The sequence below is a fragment of the Cephus cinctus genome, unplaced genomic scaffold, assembly GCF_000341935.2.
Source record: "Cephus cinctus unplaced genomic scaffold, Ccin1 Ccin1_scaffold0126, whole genome shotgun sequence".
NCBI classification, from domain to species: Eukaryota; Metazoa; Arthropoda; class Insecta; order Hymenoptera; family Cephidae; genus Cephus; species Cephus cinctus.
This window is the reverse complement of record NW_014332860.1, coordinates 487823-509755: the sequence shown is the minus strand read 5'-3', so window position 1 is coordinate 509755 and position 21933 is coordinate 487823. Positions and strand designations below refer to the sequence as shown.

The window sequence follows — 21933 nt, the reverse complement described above, 5'->3', positions numbered from 1 at the left end:
AATAAAAAAAAAAAAAAAAAAAAAAACAAATCAATAATGAAAAATTCTTTATTTCCTTATAGACTCTTTCGTCTGGTACAAGTTCTGTCTCTTGTAAGCCATTATCAGGAAGATTAGTAACAGAAGGTAACACGTTCACGATAACAGCCAGAGGTGAAGCGATCGATAATCTTACAACAGCTGCATTCCTAGTAGCCAATTATTCCTATAGCATAATAGTTGGGCGTAACGTTTTGTTTCTGGTGACGAATGCCTCTGCGCATGGGACGAATCTCAGGAGAAATTTAACGTCGATTAATCTTTCAATATTTTTATCATGATTTGCTATAGCACATAAGATACTTATCAAGAGAGTGTTAAACGAAAGGATGCGAATGTCTCTAGTATCAGCATTGTCCGGTAGGCGTCGCTTATTTAGAAACTCGTCTAATTGCTCGTTACTTCTCTGTCGCAATTAGTCCTAAATACATCTAGTCCTAATTGCGGAGCCAGTTTGACAGTAAAAGAAGAGCAGGTGCCCCTCACTCTACGTAGGCTCTACCAGAAGTTGATGGGATGCATGATGTAACAATAACAAAATTTAATACAGTATATACACAGGAAGTAAAATGCATAGCTGCGCTTACTGGAAGAACGGTTGGTGCTTGCGTAGCAATAAATTTCCAGTTACAATGATAATTTAAATAAGATCGACGAATTAAGTTAACGAGATCGGGAATTGCAGCGGGAAACTTTGATGAAGTTGTCATTGTTAGTAGAATTTTGTGTTGCCCGAACACTAACCTCTGTAGCTCTGTAGTTGTAACCTTTATGCGTGTTGAGCGTTTTAGGTGAACCGACAAAAAGACTTATGACGAAAGAGCGGTGTTAACGATTTGAAAAGGCTGTTGTCGATTTCTCCGTGAAAATAGAGCATCGGCGATGATCGAATAGAAGGCAAGCTAAACAAGAAGAATTTATATGCCAGCGACCGTGTCATCGTTCTGCATGAGCGATCGAATAGGCCCGCGATTTTTCCCCCGGTTCACTTCTAAGCTCGACCGTTTTACCGATCTCGTGGAGCCTGCGTTATTCGATCCTGGAATCGCGTACGAATGACGGCGAGCGAGTTATAATTTTTCAGCTTTGCATACGACGACCCGATTTCAAGAGGTCATTCACCCTTTTTCATAAATCAATCCAATAAAATGCATTTTACGAAGCAGGCGACCGACTCGTTACTGCGCCCGTTGCATTTACATTTTTTGGCGAAGAATTGCATCGCAAAATAACTGCAGCCAGGGTGGCACCTGCTCGAGTGAATTTAAGCAGGATGTGGGGAAATGCTGAGTGTATTCTTCTTGGGGCACGCATTGGTGACGTTGTCGGCGTCGGGGCGTCGGGGCGTCGGGGCGTCGTAGCGTCGTATCGACCCTCTACGTCGGCGCCGGCCGTCACCCTGGCAACCTCGTCTATTTCCTCTTGCACGTGAAAGCTGCATTCGAAAGAACCGTCTAAACCAAAAGTCCACTTCTTCCTCATTCCCACTGGTGCTTCGTCGTTCCTCTTCGTTTCAGTTTGTTCTTCTTCATTAGTAGCGCAATCTTGCAGACGCTCGGAACAGCTGGAAGCTACCTGGACAAGTACAGTTTCCACTCCACTTTACGTCTGTCTGGCTATAATTTTTCCTAGATGACGTTTCTACAAAGCTCTCTTGATCTCGCAGACTCCACTCTTTCTTCAAGAATACTTGTGACCCTTTCTTAGTTGGTCTACTGCCACATTCGTAGAGCCACGTCCACTCGCAATGCTCATGTGTAAATAAAGAACTGAAATTAAGGTTGACTCGGGTTAGAGTCAAGTGCACGTACCTCAAGTTCAGCAAATAAATAAATTTTAAATCGTTCGTCACGTTCGAGTACGTGATTAAAATGTATTTGGCTATTTATCTTCTTAATCCTTATACAAGTTCTAGTATCAGTGTTCGACTGTGGGTCAATGAAAGTGTGACCATATAGAATTACAAGTACTTTCACCCAATACAATTTGAAGATACCTCTTGACACTACGTTACCCAGACTGTGACCCTTGGAAAGTTGGTAGCAAAGGTTCTTCGAAGCGTGTCGCAAAGTAGTCTGGCCCAACCCAGAATCTTTAATGGAAATTAGACAATTACGTTGCTACGGGTTATAAGAGAGCGACAGGTGCAACCGGACGCCAATAAACTGCAGCGCACTGACACAATCGTTGCCCCAATTGCGTACCTTGCATTTATACATATGTATAGTGTATACATACGTATCTACGTACATAGACTCCTCCGTTGATGCCAACGTGCGTTTCCTCTCATGAAAGGATCTTTTTATTCGAGTAATCTCCGTTCGGTACATCGGAGACCGTGAGACTCGACATTAGAAAGTTTTACTACACCGAAAGCATTGGTCTGGGTTAATTAAGTTGTTCGATGAGACATGTAATTATCCTTAGAATCCTTAAGAATTCCTATATGTATATTCTGTTTCTGTACTGTACCATCTCATACAGTCAGATCTTCTTCTCATCTCTTTTGCTCTTAGTAGTCATTAACGACCAACGGATAAACAAATGTCTTCCTTCTGGCTATGGTAACTGCTGAATAACGTCTCATGGAAATTAGACTTTACGCATCCGGAAATGTATTATAACCGAAACGTATTATAACCGTATATCCTTTACGCAATCTCCTACAAGTAAAGACACAATGAACTTGATCAAGCAGTGTGTATAGCTAACATTTCTTTTAACGCGCGGTCGATCCCAAATCAATGCAAATAATCTAGAGGAGGTTCGATAGATTTTCTTTTACAAGTGAATGGTCCGGAAAAAGTTGCTCGAGCTCTGTGCTCCATCGAGCGTGCGATCTATGTCTTTCTATGTGACTACCGATCGACTTGTCAAAATTGAGGAAAATCGTGGAAAACGTTAGAAACCTACTGGTGCCGGATAGTTTAAGCACTGGTGGCCAGGTATCCCATTTACTCTGAACTTTGTTGCCAAAGAAATGTCTCTGCGGATAGGAGAAAGCATTGTTATTGAATTGTCGTTTGCTATTTTAATTAATGATCAGATCCCGTTCGTTGTGACAGTAAATAAAGAGCTCTGGATTCTTCTTCTCTAATCCACACCTGCGGTGCGGCTATTGCACCAAGGTGTCCATGGGACGTGTCAACCTCTTAGTGGAATGTTAATTAACCCGCCGCGAATTAACCTTTTTTAACACGTTCGTGTCTCGTCAAAAATAAAAGGAGATAAAATATAGGCGAGTTTCCAGTCAGGGTCCCTGATATACTTTAGGCTTATGAAAGGCACGCAACGGTAATTCTCTGGTATCGTGGATTCGTGCATATATGTATGTAGGTACAGTCAGAGTGACATCATCCGACTTTCCTTCCTTTATCTTTCTTTTTTATGTCGGCATGCCATGTCTCAAATTTTGCCATTTAATGCCATTACTCGCGAATTACATTCTGTCGAATATTAAGGTGCGCATGCTGTTACTGTCGTTACCGAATAAGAATCGAAATCTAGGTAGGGAGGTAAACCGTCTGAACCGTATCGAGCACGCTCGGCAACAACCTGATCGGTTGGTCCGTTTGGCACGCGCAGGAAACGTGAAAAAAAAAGAAGCAGCATAACTAGCAGCTGGATAATTGTGTCCAAGTTAATAGCGCAGTAATTGCTCAAGTATTTAATTGATTTCGCATGGAAACGATTCGCGATTCCGATTTTCGAAATCACGTGAAGCTCCAAATAATTTAATTAAATTTGTCGATTAATCAAAGAAAGCAGAAAAATAGCTCTCTGTTCCCACATAAATGAACGATGCGTCGCAGTTGCGTCGTGAGGATGATTTATGAATTTTTGAAAAAGAGAGAACAACAAGACCGCGCTAACTTTCTACCCGTAAGACGGTAAGACGAGCGGCTACGTGCCGCATGGGCTGGGAGTAATTTACTCAAGATAGATTTAACTAATTTGAAGATGTGAAATGATACTACATTGTGCATTTATGTTTGTGGCTGTTTTTAATGAAACTTTCCTGAGGAAACCGCATGTCGTTACGTTAACGATCCTTTACTGTTTTTTACCGAGAATATTGCGAAAGGTCCAGTACGACGAATCTCGAAATTTTTAAATTTGCGTTAGAGCGCCTCTCGGTCGAAAAATATTTCCAAATGCACTGATCGATAATTATTTATTAAATCGCCTTACAATTGGTCGAAGGATAGAGATAACACTGTACCAGGGAGACACCTACGGAAGCGCTCTCGTGTAGTTGCGCAAAGCTACCGGATCGAAGGAGCCAATTCAACAGTTAGATTCGAAGCAAAAAGGGACACGCCTTCTCGTGTTCCCTGAACAAGCTGTAGTTTGACGTTTGCCAAGCAGATCACTTTGCACGGCTTACACATTCTAACGTGTTACACGTGTTGTACGTGTATGCACGTACGGGCCTCTTATCTCCTGTACAGATTTCTACGGATTAGACGGTACACAGAGTACCAGCGTATATAGCGCAAGGATGTGATTAATGCATTCTGCGGCTTCATTTTCATTTCTATTTTATTGAATCAATTATAGATATTTTTTAAGATTTTGAAAAAGGACCTCGACACAGGATGAACTACGTTTAATAAGACATAATATATGATTTTATTAGATATTATTAAAGAGAACGTTGAGAGAAAATAGTTCGTCGATGGCGAACGAGTAATCCGATTCTCATTTGAATTGGTACATTTAAATCTCAAATAATCCAGGCTATCCTTTAATTCCAACATTCGCCGTTTGCGGATTAACGGAGAGTTTTAGCATGTATGTTACTTATGTACGAAGCTTAGTTGACAAGGGACTCTTTTAAGTGTCGAGCCGTAAGGACATGGCCCCTCTTTAAAATATACTCGTGACCAATTTGTACCTGTATAGCCGGTACGTGGGTATGTAACTCCCCTTCCGCTTTTTAAGAGTGTTTAACCGCAAACCAACTGGGTATAGCAAATCAGTTCCTATGGTTATTGGTTAATATGCTCTGTCGTATGATATAATAATATACAGGCTTATTCAGCATAAACGCATCAACCGAAGAGTAGGTTCTGCCATAGGGATCGAATGGACGGGCTATATTCAGCTTTTACGTTTGGGCCGAGTAATCCTGTATATGTATGTACATACCTATGTAGGTCTGCACGTAGGTTCTTTTTTTTACGTCCCATTAGGCCATGAAGGATTTGGGAGAGGGCTTACACGTACTAATACTAATTGTTGAATTTCATCTTATTGTTAGCCAGTGACCCTACTGTGCTAGGTAAATTAAATCTACTAGGGTGTCTCTTTATTTTATGGCGCTACGCGTGTCCTGAACGATCAATATTTCTTTGGACCCTTTGCCATATATGCTTTTTTTTTATTAACTTGTTCCGTATCGGGAAATACATTGAAGGTTGAGTGTAATTTCTGTTCCGGATGCGTGCCAAGATTTTTTTCCATTATCTGGAAGCTATTTAAATGTCTGCAGAAATGCCTACCCCCCTAAATTTTCTGAGCAAGAACCAGGACAGTGGCTGTCCAGTATCTATTTTTGCTAAAATCCTATTAAAAATTCTGCGATCGTTTCCACGATGCCCACGCGTACAATTTGGTCGTACGTATTACGAATAACGATCGTCAAATGGCTTCCGTGTAACGGGGATCCCTCAACCGAGCAATCGTAACTATAGAAAGAATTCCACCTGGACTCCCAACAATGTGTCAAAGTCAACGTAGACGTTCCTACGAATGATAAAATTGTCACATGCATGATAATACCGTCTACAATTGAATACGATTCAACGAGTATTTTTATAATTAGCCGAGTCACAAATCTACGCATCAAGTCGGAGAACCTTGAGACGTTTCAGAAGCCTAAAATTAAATCTGAGCGAATCTACGTTGAATAGGCAGAGATGAGATGAGGATTCCTCGGAAGTCGACTGAATACTGTCGAAATTCGAATTGAATCAGATTAGCGTGTATGATACCAAAATAGGTATCTATCAGGTCAGACAGTCCGCCAAAGTCTCAACGAAATTAGGAATAGAATGACTGCAAGTAGATTAGACAGGAAATACTTTGAGGAATGCAATAGCTTTTGTCGTGTGGTTGGATTAGACGAATATCTATTCTCGCGTGTGATAAACGAAAAGAAGCCACAGAGGCCATGACTGTCATCTTACGTATGCATTATTTAGCCTCTAAACTCAGTGCATGGTTGCACAGTGCTTGCAGTGCATGTCTCGGCTATCTCAGGCGATACCACTTTATACGACACAGAGCACGTCACGCGCTTCTAGCATATTGGCTAGCATGAAAGGTCATCGATTCCAATTCTCGACGTCTTTGATAGTCGTGCTGCTCCTGCAGAAATTGCTTCGATTTAGTCGTATTTCTTTCATCTTACAATTTAAGATAACACCCTGGACTACATGTTCTTGAAGATCTTTCCAGCCTTTACGACAGTGCAATCCGAGTATTCCTTCGATATTGAATTTTAGTTTTCTCTGTAGGTAAAGACTGGTGTTCCGACCAAGGTTGGCGACGTTGGGCTAGGTCAGGATGGCGCAGCCTGATAGAGGTACATAAAGCTGAATAGTTCCGTGAAACGTTTTCGCCGGGAAAGGGGGTTGGCTTTGCGTGTCACGGGACGGGATAATTTCGACATGACTTCCTGAAACATTTCCCAGCCATAAAGCTGAAACTAGCGCAAATTGCTAACCGCAGCCCAGCGTCTTTCATCCTTCCTCATGGAGTCCCTACGTTCGAGCCAAGTCGATTTATTGCTCGCTAGCTACCGGTATGGCCAGTACAAACGCCCTGCTCGCCATTTCTTATTCTTGCTTACTCAGTAAACAATTCTTACATCACATCACACTGTTCTTCCTTCCTTTATCTTCCCTCATCCTCGTTCCGACCAATAAAACTTATTGTTGGACGAATAACCAAGCGCCTCTATCGCACGCAGGCGTCACTCGGTGTCTCTCTATTCTCACAGACCAAAGCAGTGTCAACCATTTCTCGCCGTCTTTACGTTATATTAAATATCATTTTTCCATTTTGACCAATATACATGTCCAATATTCTATTGATATAATATTCTATTTTCCGCCATGTAATTCCGTGACTGAAAAGAAAACTTTTCTTTTCAGTACCTTTCACTTCACCTCTATATGATAATTGCATGGATTCTACTGATTCTCTTTAAAAAAAAAAAAATGATAGCAACGATGTCGCAACCGCGCATTGGGTTATAGTTGAAATAACCAATGATATTGCACCGATAGGTGTACTTGTTGTGTCGGTAGCGGCTGGGATCATTATCATCGCTCGCATTATGTCGACGGGCTTCTCTATCGGGTCTGCGCTGCCCGACACTCCTCGGGACTCTGCCGAAGGAGCGTGCGTCGCGCCAGTGCCTACTCACGATCAGTCAAACGTTGACCGCGACGGAGGAAGGATCGAGTCGCGTCGTGTTGCGTTTACGTCCGGATTTCGTTCTCGCGTTGCGACGCATTACGTTGCCTTCTTACTCGATCCCCGATTCGTCACGAATACCCAAGCCTCCTCTTGAGCGTCATACGTCCAAAAGATTCAGCGAGTATTAATATGCCGGTGTTTGCTGTGCTACTACATACAGTACATACATAAGCACAGTGACAGGTTGACACGAGGTGCGATTTGCCGGCGTGTGTCGTGTATACTGTGATTGCATTAGGTGACATTTTTGTGGATTCCTCGTATTCCCAGTTGTTACTTTATATATTAAATATCCCGTTTGTATTTTATTTTTTATATTACGCTAACACACCGTATTTTTGGCTCTCACGTGACTGTTTCTGGTGTTACTGATAACGTTTATTTTGTGTACGGTGAATGATATTAAAGATCTGCTAAGAAGTTTTTTTTTTTTTTTTTTTTTCATTACTGTTTCTATACCACTGTTTATGTTTGTATGATTTTCCTCTTGAGTAACTGGGGCAAGGGATCTGTAAATACAAGTTTCTATGAATTTTTATGTGGATCAGGAATATTGGAATATTCTACATAACTGTCGTGTCTATTTCGAATCTGACAGATCACCGAGCGTGAATTAAGGAGCTGGGGTCATGATGTTGACACTTGGACCATTTTATCAAGTTTGAAATTCCGTCTTGTATTCTGTTGTGCGTTTTCTCCCCTTATTCGTCGTCATTTACTTGTGTCAGTCCAAGAGATCTTTGTGCCAATAAAGAAGACGGCTTTGACAAATGGTGACTCGACCTCGTCGTTGGCATCGATCAAAGTCATCCATTCGAAGAGACGTAAATTTGAGGTCAAGAAAGGATACCATAAAGGAAGAAATCATTTATCAAAAATTTCCTTTTCAAACTTGTCAGACGTCGAACCGTTAACCGGTATACGATCGCGCTCTGTAATTTTCAAACTATTGAGCACCAGGAGAGACGCGACAAATAAGCCACCGGGATGGTTGCCCTCTGTAAGGAACTGATTTGGTCCTCGTCGTCATCGTCACGGTAGTGCGAAAAGTTCACCGAGCTACTTCGGTCCACACGAGAGACGACAAATAACGGTACGAGGACAGAGGCTGGGAGAAGTTCGAGGATCGGACAAGAGAACCTGATCGTCAGGATACGAATCAGACTTCCACATTTAGAAGTGACCCCATACATCCCAGAGGAAAGAAGCAGACTCGCATGCTGACAGGAATCTTATGTATTTGCTGTGATGCTGCTGGAAAATAGAGAAAGCCTGAAGCAGAAGATGACTTGGATCCTGGGAAAAATTCTCAAGTCTCTTTGCTGAACTCCGTCTAACACCCAATGAATACAGAGAGTACTGGTATCCAGGCTCTCCCGTGTAACACGTCAGGTATCCAGGTACGCCAGATATCCCAGGATAGCGTGCTGCATTACAACAGAGGGTACATTTTAGTAGAAGGATACAGACACGACTCGAGAGACTCAAAGGTGCTCAAGATAGTCATCCAGAGCCTGAGATATTTTGAGAAAGAGATTTAGGAGAAATTTATTCCTTATAAATATCTCTGGACATCCGTAAATCCGGAATCAGCTCGTTCCTTGCCGCAACGAGCTCAGACGCATAAAGGACTAGCGGAGGTCGAAGGAGAGATACTTCATAAGGGCTAGAACATTCGTGATCAGCGTGTCGGGTACAGAGTCAAATAATGCGCCCCTTGGAAAGGCGATCGCCGAGGATTCACCTTCGCCTAGAATGTTGACAGCCCGTTCGGGGCCTCCTGGGCTCGGCCTACCGCGAACCCTGGGCCCCGCTGACGGAAGTGATCATCTCTTCCTGTTACCGGAAAGGGCTCTTGTCATGGACAGTACTCACCTTCGACAGGATCTTGCCGGGTTGGACTTTAACCTTCATTTGAACCTTCTTCACACGGCGCCGCGTGGCAACGTCTGGCTATGTGAGTCCTTAGGTTGTATATCTCTTATGAGTCTAAGCACGCTAAGTGGCCCTCCTCTCGATCTTCATATATTACTAACAAATTAATAATGCTTTGCGTTTGTTAAAAACACTTGAGGTCAAATTAATATTTAGTTCTCCCTAAAAAAAAAGAAAAAAAAAAATAATTCTAAATCTTCCTACTACTATTTTTATCAATCTCCTTGACCCTCTCGTCGAGTATGTCGTTATTCTGTATTCAACTAAAAGTGGAACTCTGGTTTATCTATTCACGAAACTTCAGGTTTTTAAGCAGACATAACTTTGGCCTCATTATATGAAGAAGCAAGTACGTTATTAACGCGATAATATGCATTAATTCCTAAAAGCACGTATACTACTTGTCCTGCATGAATTTAATTTTCCTTGTTTTCACCTTTTCCCCAATGACCCACGTTTTTCTTTAACGGCTGAACAATTACGTATAGTATAACAATGACGACATATTACATCAGCATAATAACGTGCACGGCGATTGAATTGGCAGTCGTGGCATGTGCATTGAAAAACGGTCGAAGCTCGCGTTATTAATTAAATTACCGAATCGCGTACAAAGCAAATTACGGCTAGTTACAATTTCAACGATAACTGCGCCCTAAAATGAGGAGGAGTCATGAATCTTTTCTCCATCCGCGATAAGAACGGGATGTATTTTCGCTATTATATTTGTTCTTGGCGCACAAGATGCGCATTGAGAAAGATAATTTTACTTTCGAAGAATCGACCGACCAGCGATAACAGTGAAAGAAATGAGAAAAATATCTCCCCCGAGATCGTACACCCAGGTGTTTACTGTGCCCGTAATAACTGCGTGTCCCTTCGAGCATCGGTGTGTATATGAACCGACACGTAGAGCGATGAAGCAATCGACTTAACGATCTTATAATTTCCCATTGACTTATTATTATTATTCTTCGGCGATACACAGCATACTCCTAAGAAACGTCGTCCATTGTTTCTCCGCCTTTAGTCTACAAATCTGATTGTGAGACTGATTTTATCCATATGTTACGTAACCTGCACCTAGTCCGATAAATACGATCCCTTGGGACTCGATTGGTTGAGGTTTTTTTTTTTTTTAAGTAATTTTTTATCATTTTGCAAAATCTCCTTCGATTCCGTGAATTACTTTTCACGTAAAATGTACAGTCAACCCGTAAACGCAACCTCTGCCATTTCCGTTATGGCTTGGTACATAGTTAATACCGACGTTGCAGCAATGTTCTGCTACACGGAGCAGGCTTTACGAGAGATTCGCAATTTCTGGAAGGATAGATGAAACGGGAGTGAGTCTGTGAGTCTGTAGGGGAAGGAAGACAGGGACGAGGGAGTGGACTGGGGTTGCCTTTACGAGCACCGATAAAAGTGCTTTCCTTACACTCTTCTATGATTTAAGGCTGGCCCGCAAATCATTATTAAAAGGAGCGAAAGAAAAAAGTGTACGTCGCAAAGTCAGAAAAGTTTTCACGAACTTAGGCAAAGACCCTCCAATTCCCATTTTACATAGTCCAGATACGAATGATACGTCGCTACGGAATTCTGAATCATCCGACTGTGTCAAGCTACATTATAATACAAGTGCTGGCTACTCACTTAGCAAAGATGGTTTACGTAATTCTTATAATTTTCGAAACGTGTTCCTTTATTCAGTGCGGAATAATTCGATTAAGGACACGAGTATAACGAAAGTCCTTGTCTGTTTCCTGGTATGTTACGTCATCGCTGTCGATGCCATTATACCTATAGCTATATCCGTATACAAGACCACGTACAAGAGTGTTCTGGTTGTTTGTCGCTCCTGCACGACCAATCGATCTAATCTACCACGATTCGTATTTATCAAGATTTTACATATGCTTGCTCTGCGACTTTTGCCTTATCCAATTATTTTACGAGTCACAGGGCGTTTCTATGTACAGCGATTCTTGCTCGGGTTCCTCCACGCGAAAGCGTCTTTATCAATGGGCACGGGTAACGATCGACGGCTGACTATTTTCATTTAAGAAATATATCTTGCATTACACTGGTAACACTTGTGCTGGCCCGATGACGTTATTTCCTGGCTAAATGAAGGCTTAACCGAACGAGACGACTGTCGCCGTAGGCCAAATGGCGGCTACCACGAACGAGACTAATAATCTTAACAACACGTTGTTCGCTAACAGGCAAACTTTACTCGAAGTGTGTGTTTTACTGTGTTATTTGCTTGCCACGAACACGCAGCGTGAACTCTGATCTGACTGTAGTCGGGCTAACAGCTAATATCATAGCTTAGCACGATAGTTCAATTACGTGAATCGTCGCAAACACCCTGGAACTTCCTTCAGAGAAATTGAATTTATATTTAGCAATTTAGTCATTTTATTTCTTTCTTTTATCCATTTCCGTATGTCTTTTTCAAAATAATTCCATCTGTATACGTATAGTACACGTAAGACGTATACATCTATACATACGTAGCAACTAGCCAGAACGTGACTGTTTTATTTTACCGTTATTTTAATCATGTCTGCCAAATGCGATTGCTGGTTTACGGTGCCCTGACCAGGTCTATGGCCACGTAATACAGAAGCGAGGAAGGAAAAATAAATAAGAGCAAGAACACTAATTACTCGCATCTGGATTGCCCAAGTGCAAACAACCGATTCTCACAGGATTCTCGTGGCTTCCGTATACATGCACGAGCTTCTTCCTCTGTTATTCAATTATTTATTTGACTGATCTAATGCCTTCCCGTACCGACTCGTTTATCCTTGTCTTTCCTCTCTTCGTCCACTCAGCCCCTCATTCTTGACCAGTCGGTTTACGCTCGACGTGACACAGTTCGTAAGTCGAAGGAGCCTCGGCTCTCGGTAGACCGATCGATAGATTCTTCGTCGACGTCTTCTAAGTCAGCCTGAGCTGTTTCCCTCTCTTCGACTCGCCTCTTCCAGGCCGCTTTGACAAAACCATTAGAAATTATAATGACATTACCTTCATGTAGGTCGTATGTATGTTAAGAGACACGTACATTAAGTCTCGCTCCGAATTAAAACTGTCGCCTCTCGTCCTACGCGGCAACATTGTAGTACAGGCAGCTGAAACTCCTTTCATTGGTTCGTTAGCTCCGCGAGAATATCGGTGCGAATGTTTAAATTATTTGCCGGGAGGAATGGACTTTTTTCGCCATGCAGGCATTTACTCCGTCTCTAAGGAGTAGGTGTCTAGGTATTCCGAGTGAGGAGGTTTATCGTAATTGCACCCGGCAGTGGCTAGACGTGAGAAAAAGAAGAGAAGACGAAGGGAGGCCGTTCATGGAAGATTTAGAACACGTGGTAATTTGAGGTATAGCAATTTGGCTTTTCAGCCCTGCCTAAGGCTCTGTCTCTGAACCAGCCGGTATTTAGTGCATGTATACATATTTGGTAGCACATAATTCACACGTGTGAACGAGACACAATTGAGAGCGGCCCCGCAAAAGAAATATTCCAGACGCCACGCACGGTTGGCGTTACTGGGCTCGGATTGATTCTGCACTGCGAAACGGATACGTGCAAGATTGCCGTACTTATAGCATTGTTCTTTTTAACGTCGTCAGTCCTTTCCTTTTTTCACACTACCTCACGAGTTATTGCAGCAACGCGTATTTCTTTACCTCGGCTATTTGAATTACCCGCGCTTATCACCCGAACTCTGGTTTCCCTAACGCTTTTACGCCTCCTTTAATTCTAACACGGTGGCCATTCAAAACGCTACGTAATACCAGCGTAAGACATGGCATGCAATGGAATTCGGACGATCGAATTCTCCCGATAATCGATTCCCCAGGCGATTACGTAATGACGGTCGTTGCTCTTTTTTCGCTCATTGTTGCCAAACTACGTGGAAAGCTGCGGAATTTGTTTTATTAAGTGTAGCTACGCGGCGTAGCGAGTGACGATTTCATTTCTTAAGTAGCCGAGTATTAAGACTGCTGCGTGGTTGTTTAGAAAATTGTCCCGATTTGCAGCTTCGTACTCTCGATAAGACCACTAAGGTACGAGAAGGAAAAATAAATTAAGAAAAAACAAAAAGAAAGAAAAAAACGAATGAATGGGATGGTCACGTTCCCGAGCGATATAATTTTTCTCCCTAGTTTTTCCAGCCTGGTCAGACTCATTTACCTTTTTATTCCCATCGCAATGTCTGCGAGGCCACGAGATGAGACACGAGATCATCGTTTTCTTGTTTCCGGGAGAAAACTCGTAATTGTCCCATGAAAAAGATGCTGCTCCGGTATCATCAGTAGCGCAGGGTGAACGAAGAGCCCCGTCGGGATCTCAACGGGGGGGAATCGCGCAAAGGCACGTGGAAACGTGAATCAGATGCGAATCCGTACGCTGACACTGGAAATCTTTTGCTAGAGTTGCCTCCATTATTTACCACAAGGTCCAAGTTTTTATTCGACTTGCCGATTCACCACTTTTCACAACGACGCACTCGTCCGCGTATATATGCATTTGCAAAATTTCAAAGATCAGCGAAAGCTAATGAGCTCGCTCTCTTATCTGTGGAATTACCCATATTTTTATTACTCTACCCTCGTATCTCCCACCAGGATGGACCTCTGGAACAGTTTCTCTCCGATCATCAAGTTGGATCCCAAGTACGTGTGGTGTCCAAATGGAATATAATTAAGTGAACGTTACGAATTGAAGGAGAAAAATTGGCTCTATCGAGAAGGAGTCCCAACTCCATTCCGAAAGTATGTTCCATTGAAAATCTAATAGGATAGAGTATAAATATAATGGAGCTACACGAGAGACGTAGGTACGAGCAGCCTCGTAGATCTTCCAGCTGGCTGCAGTTTACGATGAAAGACCGTAGGCGTGTAAGCACATTGTACGATTAGTAGAAACGTCCGTGGGTGGTTCTACCAATTATCAATGTTAAAAAAGCTGAGTAGCTAAGATAGAGTTTCCAGCAAGCCATCGCCAGCCGTCTTTTACTCGTTAAGGATAATTTATATAGCGAGACTTCCTTAGAGCGAGAGACAAGTATAAGCACCGAAAGTCCAATGTGAAAGGAATATTCTGCAGCACCAAGAGTACTTCGCTCTATGCCTAATTGAAAAGGGTCTGCGGGTTTCACTTGGTTCTAGATAGTATATCTATATATTTATCTTTCGTCTCGTGGATTCGGTTGATTACGTCCAACCTAGAGAGAAAGAGAGAAAGAGAGAAAGAGAGAAAGAGAGAAAGAGAGAGGATTAGATTCGTTCGGACGATCTTCTCTGTAGTCTACGTATCCCGAAGACTCGCTGTTATAAAGTGCACCAGCTTTCCTTTGTCTTGTGAAATACGAAGCTGGAGGATCGCGTATCTTCTGATGCCGAAGGCCATTCTATAGATATATCGTTGTACTATATAAGCTGATATATACTATATGGATATATTGAGATATATCTAGCAGGTAGTAAAAGGTCACAGGCAACGATGCCACTGCCGGCCCTGACAGTATAGGCATCCAACACGTCTGCAGCACGCAAGGACTTTGCCTGGATTTCTAATATCTCCCTGTCGTACAGGGTGTGGCGTGTATTCTTGTTCGCACGTAAGCCGTATGTTACTAGATAAATATATATCGAGCTGCTTCTCCATATGGATATGAATTATCGAGGCTCATTGAATTCTAGTTATTTATTGGCCAGCATTGTGACTCATTCACGGGATGACACGCTCGAAATGAGAAATCTAATTTCAAATAGAATTGATTGTCTGTATTTTCAACAAGGATACTTTTTTTGCTGGCTGGATTTATTTGCACATTTTTTCTTATCTCTGGCACTATCACTGTATAGTGTGTTTTTCAGTCGTGCTTGATGGTGGAAGGATTATATGTACAAATTATATATACATATAATTAATTTTACATAATTTATCTATTACCTATATACATGAATAATTGTATATTATTTATTTCAAAATAATAATTATATATAATTTATATGTACCGAAAGTATTGATATATACGCCGTGATTATACATAAACATCTGTAAGAGGTAACGGTTTAACGTTTGACTGTATATTATTACATTTCAATACTATAACGACAAATTGCAATATCTAAGGTACTCTTTGATAAGATACATCTGGGAATTTTCCGATTGCTTTCTCCAGAGGAATGAGCGATATAAAACGACATCGATCCGCCCCGCAGTTAACTACGTGAAGCTAGTTGTACATATATAAATGATATATAATTCATTTATTTTTAATATACATATATTTTCACCTGGGTGCTTATTAGCACTTTGGAAATCTCGTGTTTCTTTGGGGGAGACTGCGACATTTCACCGCAAGAAAACTCGAGATTTTCCATTACGAGGAGGAATTTTCCTATTTTCTCAAGTGAAATTGGCAGTTCACTGCGCTTGGACATTGAGATTCGAAAAATCGAAGTTGTCTGCGGGAGAGAACTTTCCTCGATGCTACGTTCGCAGTGAAAACTGAATAGTAGGGTGGCTGGAGAGCTGTGGGTAGTCAAATATATTCTGGTAGGAAATTTTCCTGGAGTTTTAAAAAGCAGTTTCTCAATGAAAGAAAACTTGATACTCGGTGTGGACGTCGTCATTGCTGCTGCTGCTGCTGCTGTTACAAGCCTCTTGCAAAGTCATACTATTGCTTTCTGTATTTTCTTTTTCTTTTTTGGTCTCTCAGAGTGGAATCAAAAATTTTCATTAAAGATCTGCCTCACTTTTTCCTCCTACAACTTTATCGAAATGGTTTAATGGAATTTTCTTTCCTTATGTATCGGCACTTATTTTCTGATGTTACGATAACATTACTAATGTAATTTTATCAACGTGCTATTTCAACGCGATACGTTAATTCTTTTACGTATTTACCAAAAAGTATAGAGTTTTTTTTAAATATAATATAATTTTCTTTATTTCCCTGCGTTACTCTATATAGTAAAGTATTGTTGGACAATAAAGCAAAATAGCCAACATGTATGATCAATAAGATTCTTAAATAATTTTTGGGTCACTCGGGTCAACTGTTCTTAAAAATATCAAGCAGCATAAATAATATTACAGAATATAGGATGCAAGGTGTGTGGAGCATGGTAGTGAAGTTCTGCCCGAGTAAAATTGAATGTTCAGCGACTGTCACTAATTCCGTGTCTTTGTTCTTTATTGTTTATTACGCTAGAACGAACATATATCTTCTAAAGATAACTATAGAACCTAACCGTCGTTAATTTCATTGCTCACGGCCCAATTAATATATGCGGGAATAGTAATTATGGTGCCCTTACACGTGTTAACCTTACGCTAAATGTCAAGTTCACTCGTTTATCATATTTATAATTATTATCTAGAATTACCTACCTCATCCTTTATTATCCTTTGTTAATATCATTCTTAAATGTTATTTCATTGAAACCTACATGAACACACTACAAATATAAGTGTGCTAGATCAACGTATTTACACGTGTTATTTAGTTGTCCTAACTTTTTAGTTGTTTCCAGTATGCAAATAGATTTCATACAGAGTTTATTAATAAAAATTACCTTTAAAAATATTTTTACCAATTCAACTGAATTTACGTTAAAGTTACGTACTTACTCGGTGTAACGTTAGATCCTAGAAAAGTTAAGTTTACGAAATTAAATACTTGACGTTGCTCGCGAAATTTGATCTTGGTACCTTGGAGTTTGTAAGCTACAACCATTCCCTTAGCAAAGTTTCCTATTGCTCGTCATTCTTTTTTGTCGAAGGTAATGTGTGGCTAACCAATGTAAATCAATGGAAAACCATTCGTTACCTTTAGCAAACGAGCATTGGCAATGGCCAATTTTCTTACGGGTTACAATTCGGCTGTTATAAGAACTTATGAAAAAATGTTGAAAGTTGGTATTGAAAGACGTGAAGAACTCTTAGATAGGTATGGATCGTAATTCGATAATCTTATACATAGAGGTTTCGTCTTATAGTTCAGACAAGTTATTAAATACTGCAGTAAAATTGACTTTTCTTATATTATTAGGCGTAATGCTAAATATATTCATCCCTGGTAAGGACGATATTGGCCAAAGTTCTCATTTTTTCATAAGATATTTTTTGTACTTGGAAACTTAATCACGTGCTGCTCTGCGCAACATCATAACTCAATTTCTTGGGTAAAATCCAAATTCCTAAATATTATGCATATCCAATTATAACACATGCATTAGATCGACAAATACGTGTTACACCTGTTGACACGTGTAAAATGATCTCATGCACGTTGCTTCAACTCATTTCAAATGTATTATAATTTGTGTCTTGTGTTTTAACACGTGGTGGAGATCTGTCAAATTGTTGACATAGGCTTACACAATTTAACGCCATTTGCATTAAAACAAGCAACGACACATTTGAAGTGCGTTCAATCAACATATTAAATGTTAACGGGCACAGCTGTATGAATAATAAAACATTTCGTTAAATTTAGATGCGCACTTTATTTCCACGAATAAATACTATTTTTTACAATGACACGTCCGAGTATGTACTGTGATGCGGGCGGAGAAAGTTTTGATATGGTTAAGGGCAGGAGAGGAACCTCCTGCCCGAGTTGAGGGTGTGGTGCCCAGCTGTCGCCCGATGCCCTGGGGAAGCGGCCGTGGAGGATCTCCACGGATTACGTACCGATTCGCTAAAGAACGCTCTCGACTTGGTTTAAAGGGACGACTCGAAGGAGATAGATGAGTTATCGGCTATAAGGCTCTCGACCAATCAGAATGATTAGTTCTCGGATTTGGCTATTGTCAAAGCAGTCTGTCTCGGGGCACCGACCGAGGTGCCTCGGGCTGGCTCGTGCTCCCGTGCTATCTGTTGATAGTTTTTCTTGCCGTGTTTCGCTACGGTATAGCAAGTTCTCGATTCGTACGGTTCTCGCGTTGTTCTCGCGATATCCAGGAATTCTATGAATTCCTGTGAGTGTTACGGTGGTGTAGTGCTGTGCCTTAGTGCAGTGCCCACCAGTGTCCTTTGGATACGGTTCTCGGCCTCCATGGATTAGCTGCACCAGCTCCGGTGAGGATTCCCAATTTATTAATTGGTGAAGGGATCTCGATAGACAATTAAGATTCGTTCTGATACGTTCTCGGTTCGTCGCTCTCTGTCGCTCGCACTATTTGCCGGACTCTTACTCCGACCCTCTCTACCTCAAACCTAGCAGCCTGAGCGGCCGTGCATTTCCGTAACCGTCCGCTCCCGTTCGTGTATCCAGTTGCGTTTGCTGATTTTACGCGACCCCAAAGATCAGCACCTACGGTTGCGTTTCTCGATTTTACGCGTCCCCAAAAATCTACAGGATCCGTTAAGCTATCGTCTCTTCTGATAGGTTCCGTCAGAGCTCTCGTTCTTGGTGGAGTTGGGCCTGTTCCACCCCAACTCCCAGTTTATACCGGCTCGTCAGTTCCCGGTGAAAAAAGAATTGACTGGCGCCCGCCTGGCTTGCGGATGCACGAACGACGGGTGGACGGCCGAAGGTAACGTAGGTTGGTTCTCGAAGATAGTTCGTTCTCGTATTTTTTGCTATCGGTGCCGGGTCAAGGAAAAGAATTACGTTACAGTATTAATAATTAGTGATTTTTATTCTGTTTCAGGTGAGTACCATCTTCTAGAATTTCAAAAAAAAGAAGATTCTATCTGCGCGCCGTGAAGGTAAACTTGCAAACATTTCATCTCCTTTCATAATACCGGATCGAACGTTCTTACACGTTAAACTTGGTACACATAAGTATGTACTTAGAATGATTACTCGTGTAAAGAAACGTACGAGAGTAAATTCGAAATTTCGAAAATACAAAAAAAACCTGAAACACAATTCAAAGACTTGTACAGTGTGAGAATGCGCCTTTTACCAGCATCCATAAATACGTCTGTCCGAATGAAGGGAGCAGGCAGCACTGCCGCCATTAGCAGCACAATTTGAATCTAATTGTGCAACTAACGAAGTTAATCAGCCTAATAGAATTAAACCGCTTTACGCTGCACGCGATCTGGGATGAGAGCATCGCGGATATAAGTCTCTCGCCAACTCTGGTTTCTCCGCGAATAAAGTTTGTACGTTAGTTACAGCTCCAAAGCCGATTGGCAACGATAGGTACCTATATAATACATTTGCTGGAGAGTCGTAAATCGTTCGACAGGATTTCCAAGCGACGTATTCAGCATCTAGAATCGTGTGTTCGGATCCTTCACTAATAAAAAAATTAACCACTTAGCATTTAGTTGGCGGTCGCGTGGGTCTAAACCGTGTAATTATACTATGGTCTGCGGATCATAAACGACCATCGATATTTCACTGTTCGATAATAATCCGCGAGAGAAAAGAGTTTAAATATAATTTTGTAAATATATAAGACGAAAAATACAGAGTCAAAAACGTGCAAGATAATTGTGGGCGGCAGAAAGTCGAATGTATGGGATACACGATTGCAGGATAAGTGGGTAACATGGGAATTTAAGATCTTCCAAAGATACAAGGTATACAGTAAAAAGTACCTGCGAGAGTTTTTTTTACTTTTTTTGACGAGGACTTAAGGAACTTTTGATCTTAAATTCTACAAGAAGTCGTATAACGTATTCCATTATCACAGTGATCCCTAAGCCCTTTAACGGATGCAATAAACTTGATATATTAGTTTAGAAGTTTTAATTTAGAACCGCGGTAAGTCCCTAAAAGTCACTTATGAGAAAATTTTGCAAGGACTTCGTTATAGATACAGCTGCCTCACGATGGTGTCTTGTACTTCTGAATATTCCATGAGCATCGTGTAGGCATCTCGTAGAAATGAAGTGCGCCGTGCCGAGCATGTAACTCTATGCCTGACTATAGGACTTGTATTTCTGTGTCGAGCAAGTCAAGTGCAACGACACGCAACATATCGAAACCTTCGGGACGCTCTGGGCTTTATAAAAATCTTAGAATTTAGCCTCTAGCGGACAAGGAGAAATACTTTACTTACGGATAAACACTTGGGGATGAACTTTTATCTATATTGACAAAATTCTTTTTTTTTGTCATTCATTAGCGTTCTCATCTATGACAATATTCAGCTTACTCGTTATCTGTTGATCCTTGTTCTCGGCCGGATTTGACTCTGCGTTACAGTGGTGCGCTTTCACGTTAGAACAATTCCGTTGCCATGGACCAATGACTTAGTAGGATGACTCGAGTCGAGTTTTCGAGAGGTCAAGAGAATCATAAGGAAGTAAAAGGAATAGAACGACATCCGAGCGGCAGCCACGTGGTGATGATTTCTTATTTCTTATCTTTAGCCGTGAAGCTCGTGTTTAGTACTTTTTACATTGACTCTCCATCCATGACTGTTGCGTGAATCGTTTCGGGACGATTGAAATTTTATCTAGTGCATATATGTATTTACGATATCATTTTATGGGCATACACGAAAGTTCAAGTTGACGGTAAAGACTTTCCATGGGTTTCAAGTGTCTTCCTGATACTATTCGCCTTTTTTTGTTTTTGTCGAGAACAAAGGATGCGGACAACTGTAGGTAGAAAAGTAGTGGCAGAACATGTTAAATAAAAATCTTATTTTCAACTTTCAATTTTTCAACTAGCGCAAAAGCATATACATATAGACATGTGATAGTCGGGTACTCTGAAACGAGGCTTTTCGAAATTGTGAAATTGTAAAATTAAAGTGGGTCTGGGAAGTTAGCCCCCTATAACTCGAAAATTCTGTTCCGTTGTTTGTTCTGGGTTGTTCTAAGTTTGTTCTATAATGTTCCAGAAAAACTAGCTTCTCAATTGAAATTTGTAGCGGTGAGGCGGGAAACACAGTTTTTTACCGTAACCCCCCATTTATGGAAAATCTAACGTTTTTTTAGTTGTTCCAAGTTGTTCTAGTTGTTCTAAATATTATTCCAAATATTGTTCCAAAATATTAGTACCGCTAAGTGAAGAATACTCGAATGGGATCAAAAAAACGTTTTCTACATATAAAATCGTTCTACATTGTATAGTTCCGATTTCGAATCTTGTTCTACATTGTTCTAAGTTAGTTGCTATTATCCGATCGCTATACAAATCTAGAACAATCATCGATAGACCCAGAACCTAGGAAAACCTAGAAAAACTTAAAACAACTTAGAAAAACCTAGAACAAGCTGGAACAACATGGAATAACCTGGAAATCGTTCGAAATGGTCCTATATCCACATGCTATTCTCAGAGCGTTTGTCCTCCTCCGCTTTTCCAGTGTTTCCTTGGTTTTATGTGACTGTCCTACCTGATCAACCTGGAACAACCTGGAGCAACCTACGAAAACCTACAAAAACCTACAAAAACCTAGGAAAAAAAAAAAAAAACCTAGGAGAACCTAGAACAAGCAGGAACAACCTGGAATAACCTACAAATCGTTCGAAATGA

At 41.1% G+C, this 21933-nt stretch overlaps 1 protein-coding gene across 20 annotated transcripts in view; it reads left to right on the top strand.

The window, feature by feature from the left end:
- The window catches only part of LOC107275200 (MAP7 domain-containing protein 1), a 119830-nt gene that overhangs the window by 26251 nt on the left and 71646 nt on the right, over positions 1-21933 (top strand). For 4 of the 20 annotated variants that reach the window (XM_025080095.1, XM_015755073.2, XM_015755069.2 and 1 more), the window contains exon 1: positions 8126-9484. The exons of 13 other annotated variants lie outside the window; for them this stretch is intronic. In XM_025080095.1, coding sequence (XP_024935863.1) covers positions 9283-9484 — 202 coding nt within the window. In that variant the 5' untranslated portion in view covers positions 8126-9282. Of the gene's footprint in view, positions 1-7472; positions 7766-8125; positions 9497-21933 lie in introns of those variants that run through there. 3 more of the 20 variants (XM_015755072.2, XM_015755067.2, XM_025080089.1) reach the window with 2 other exon arrangements.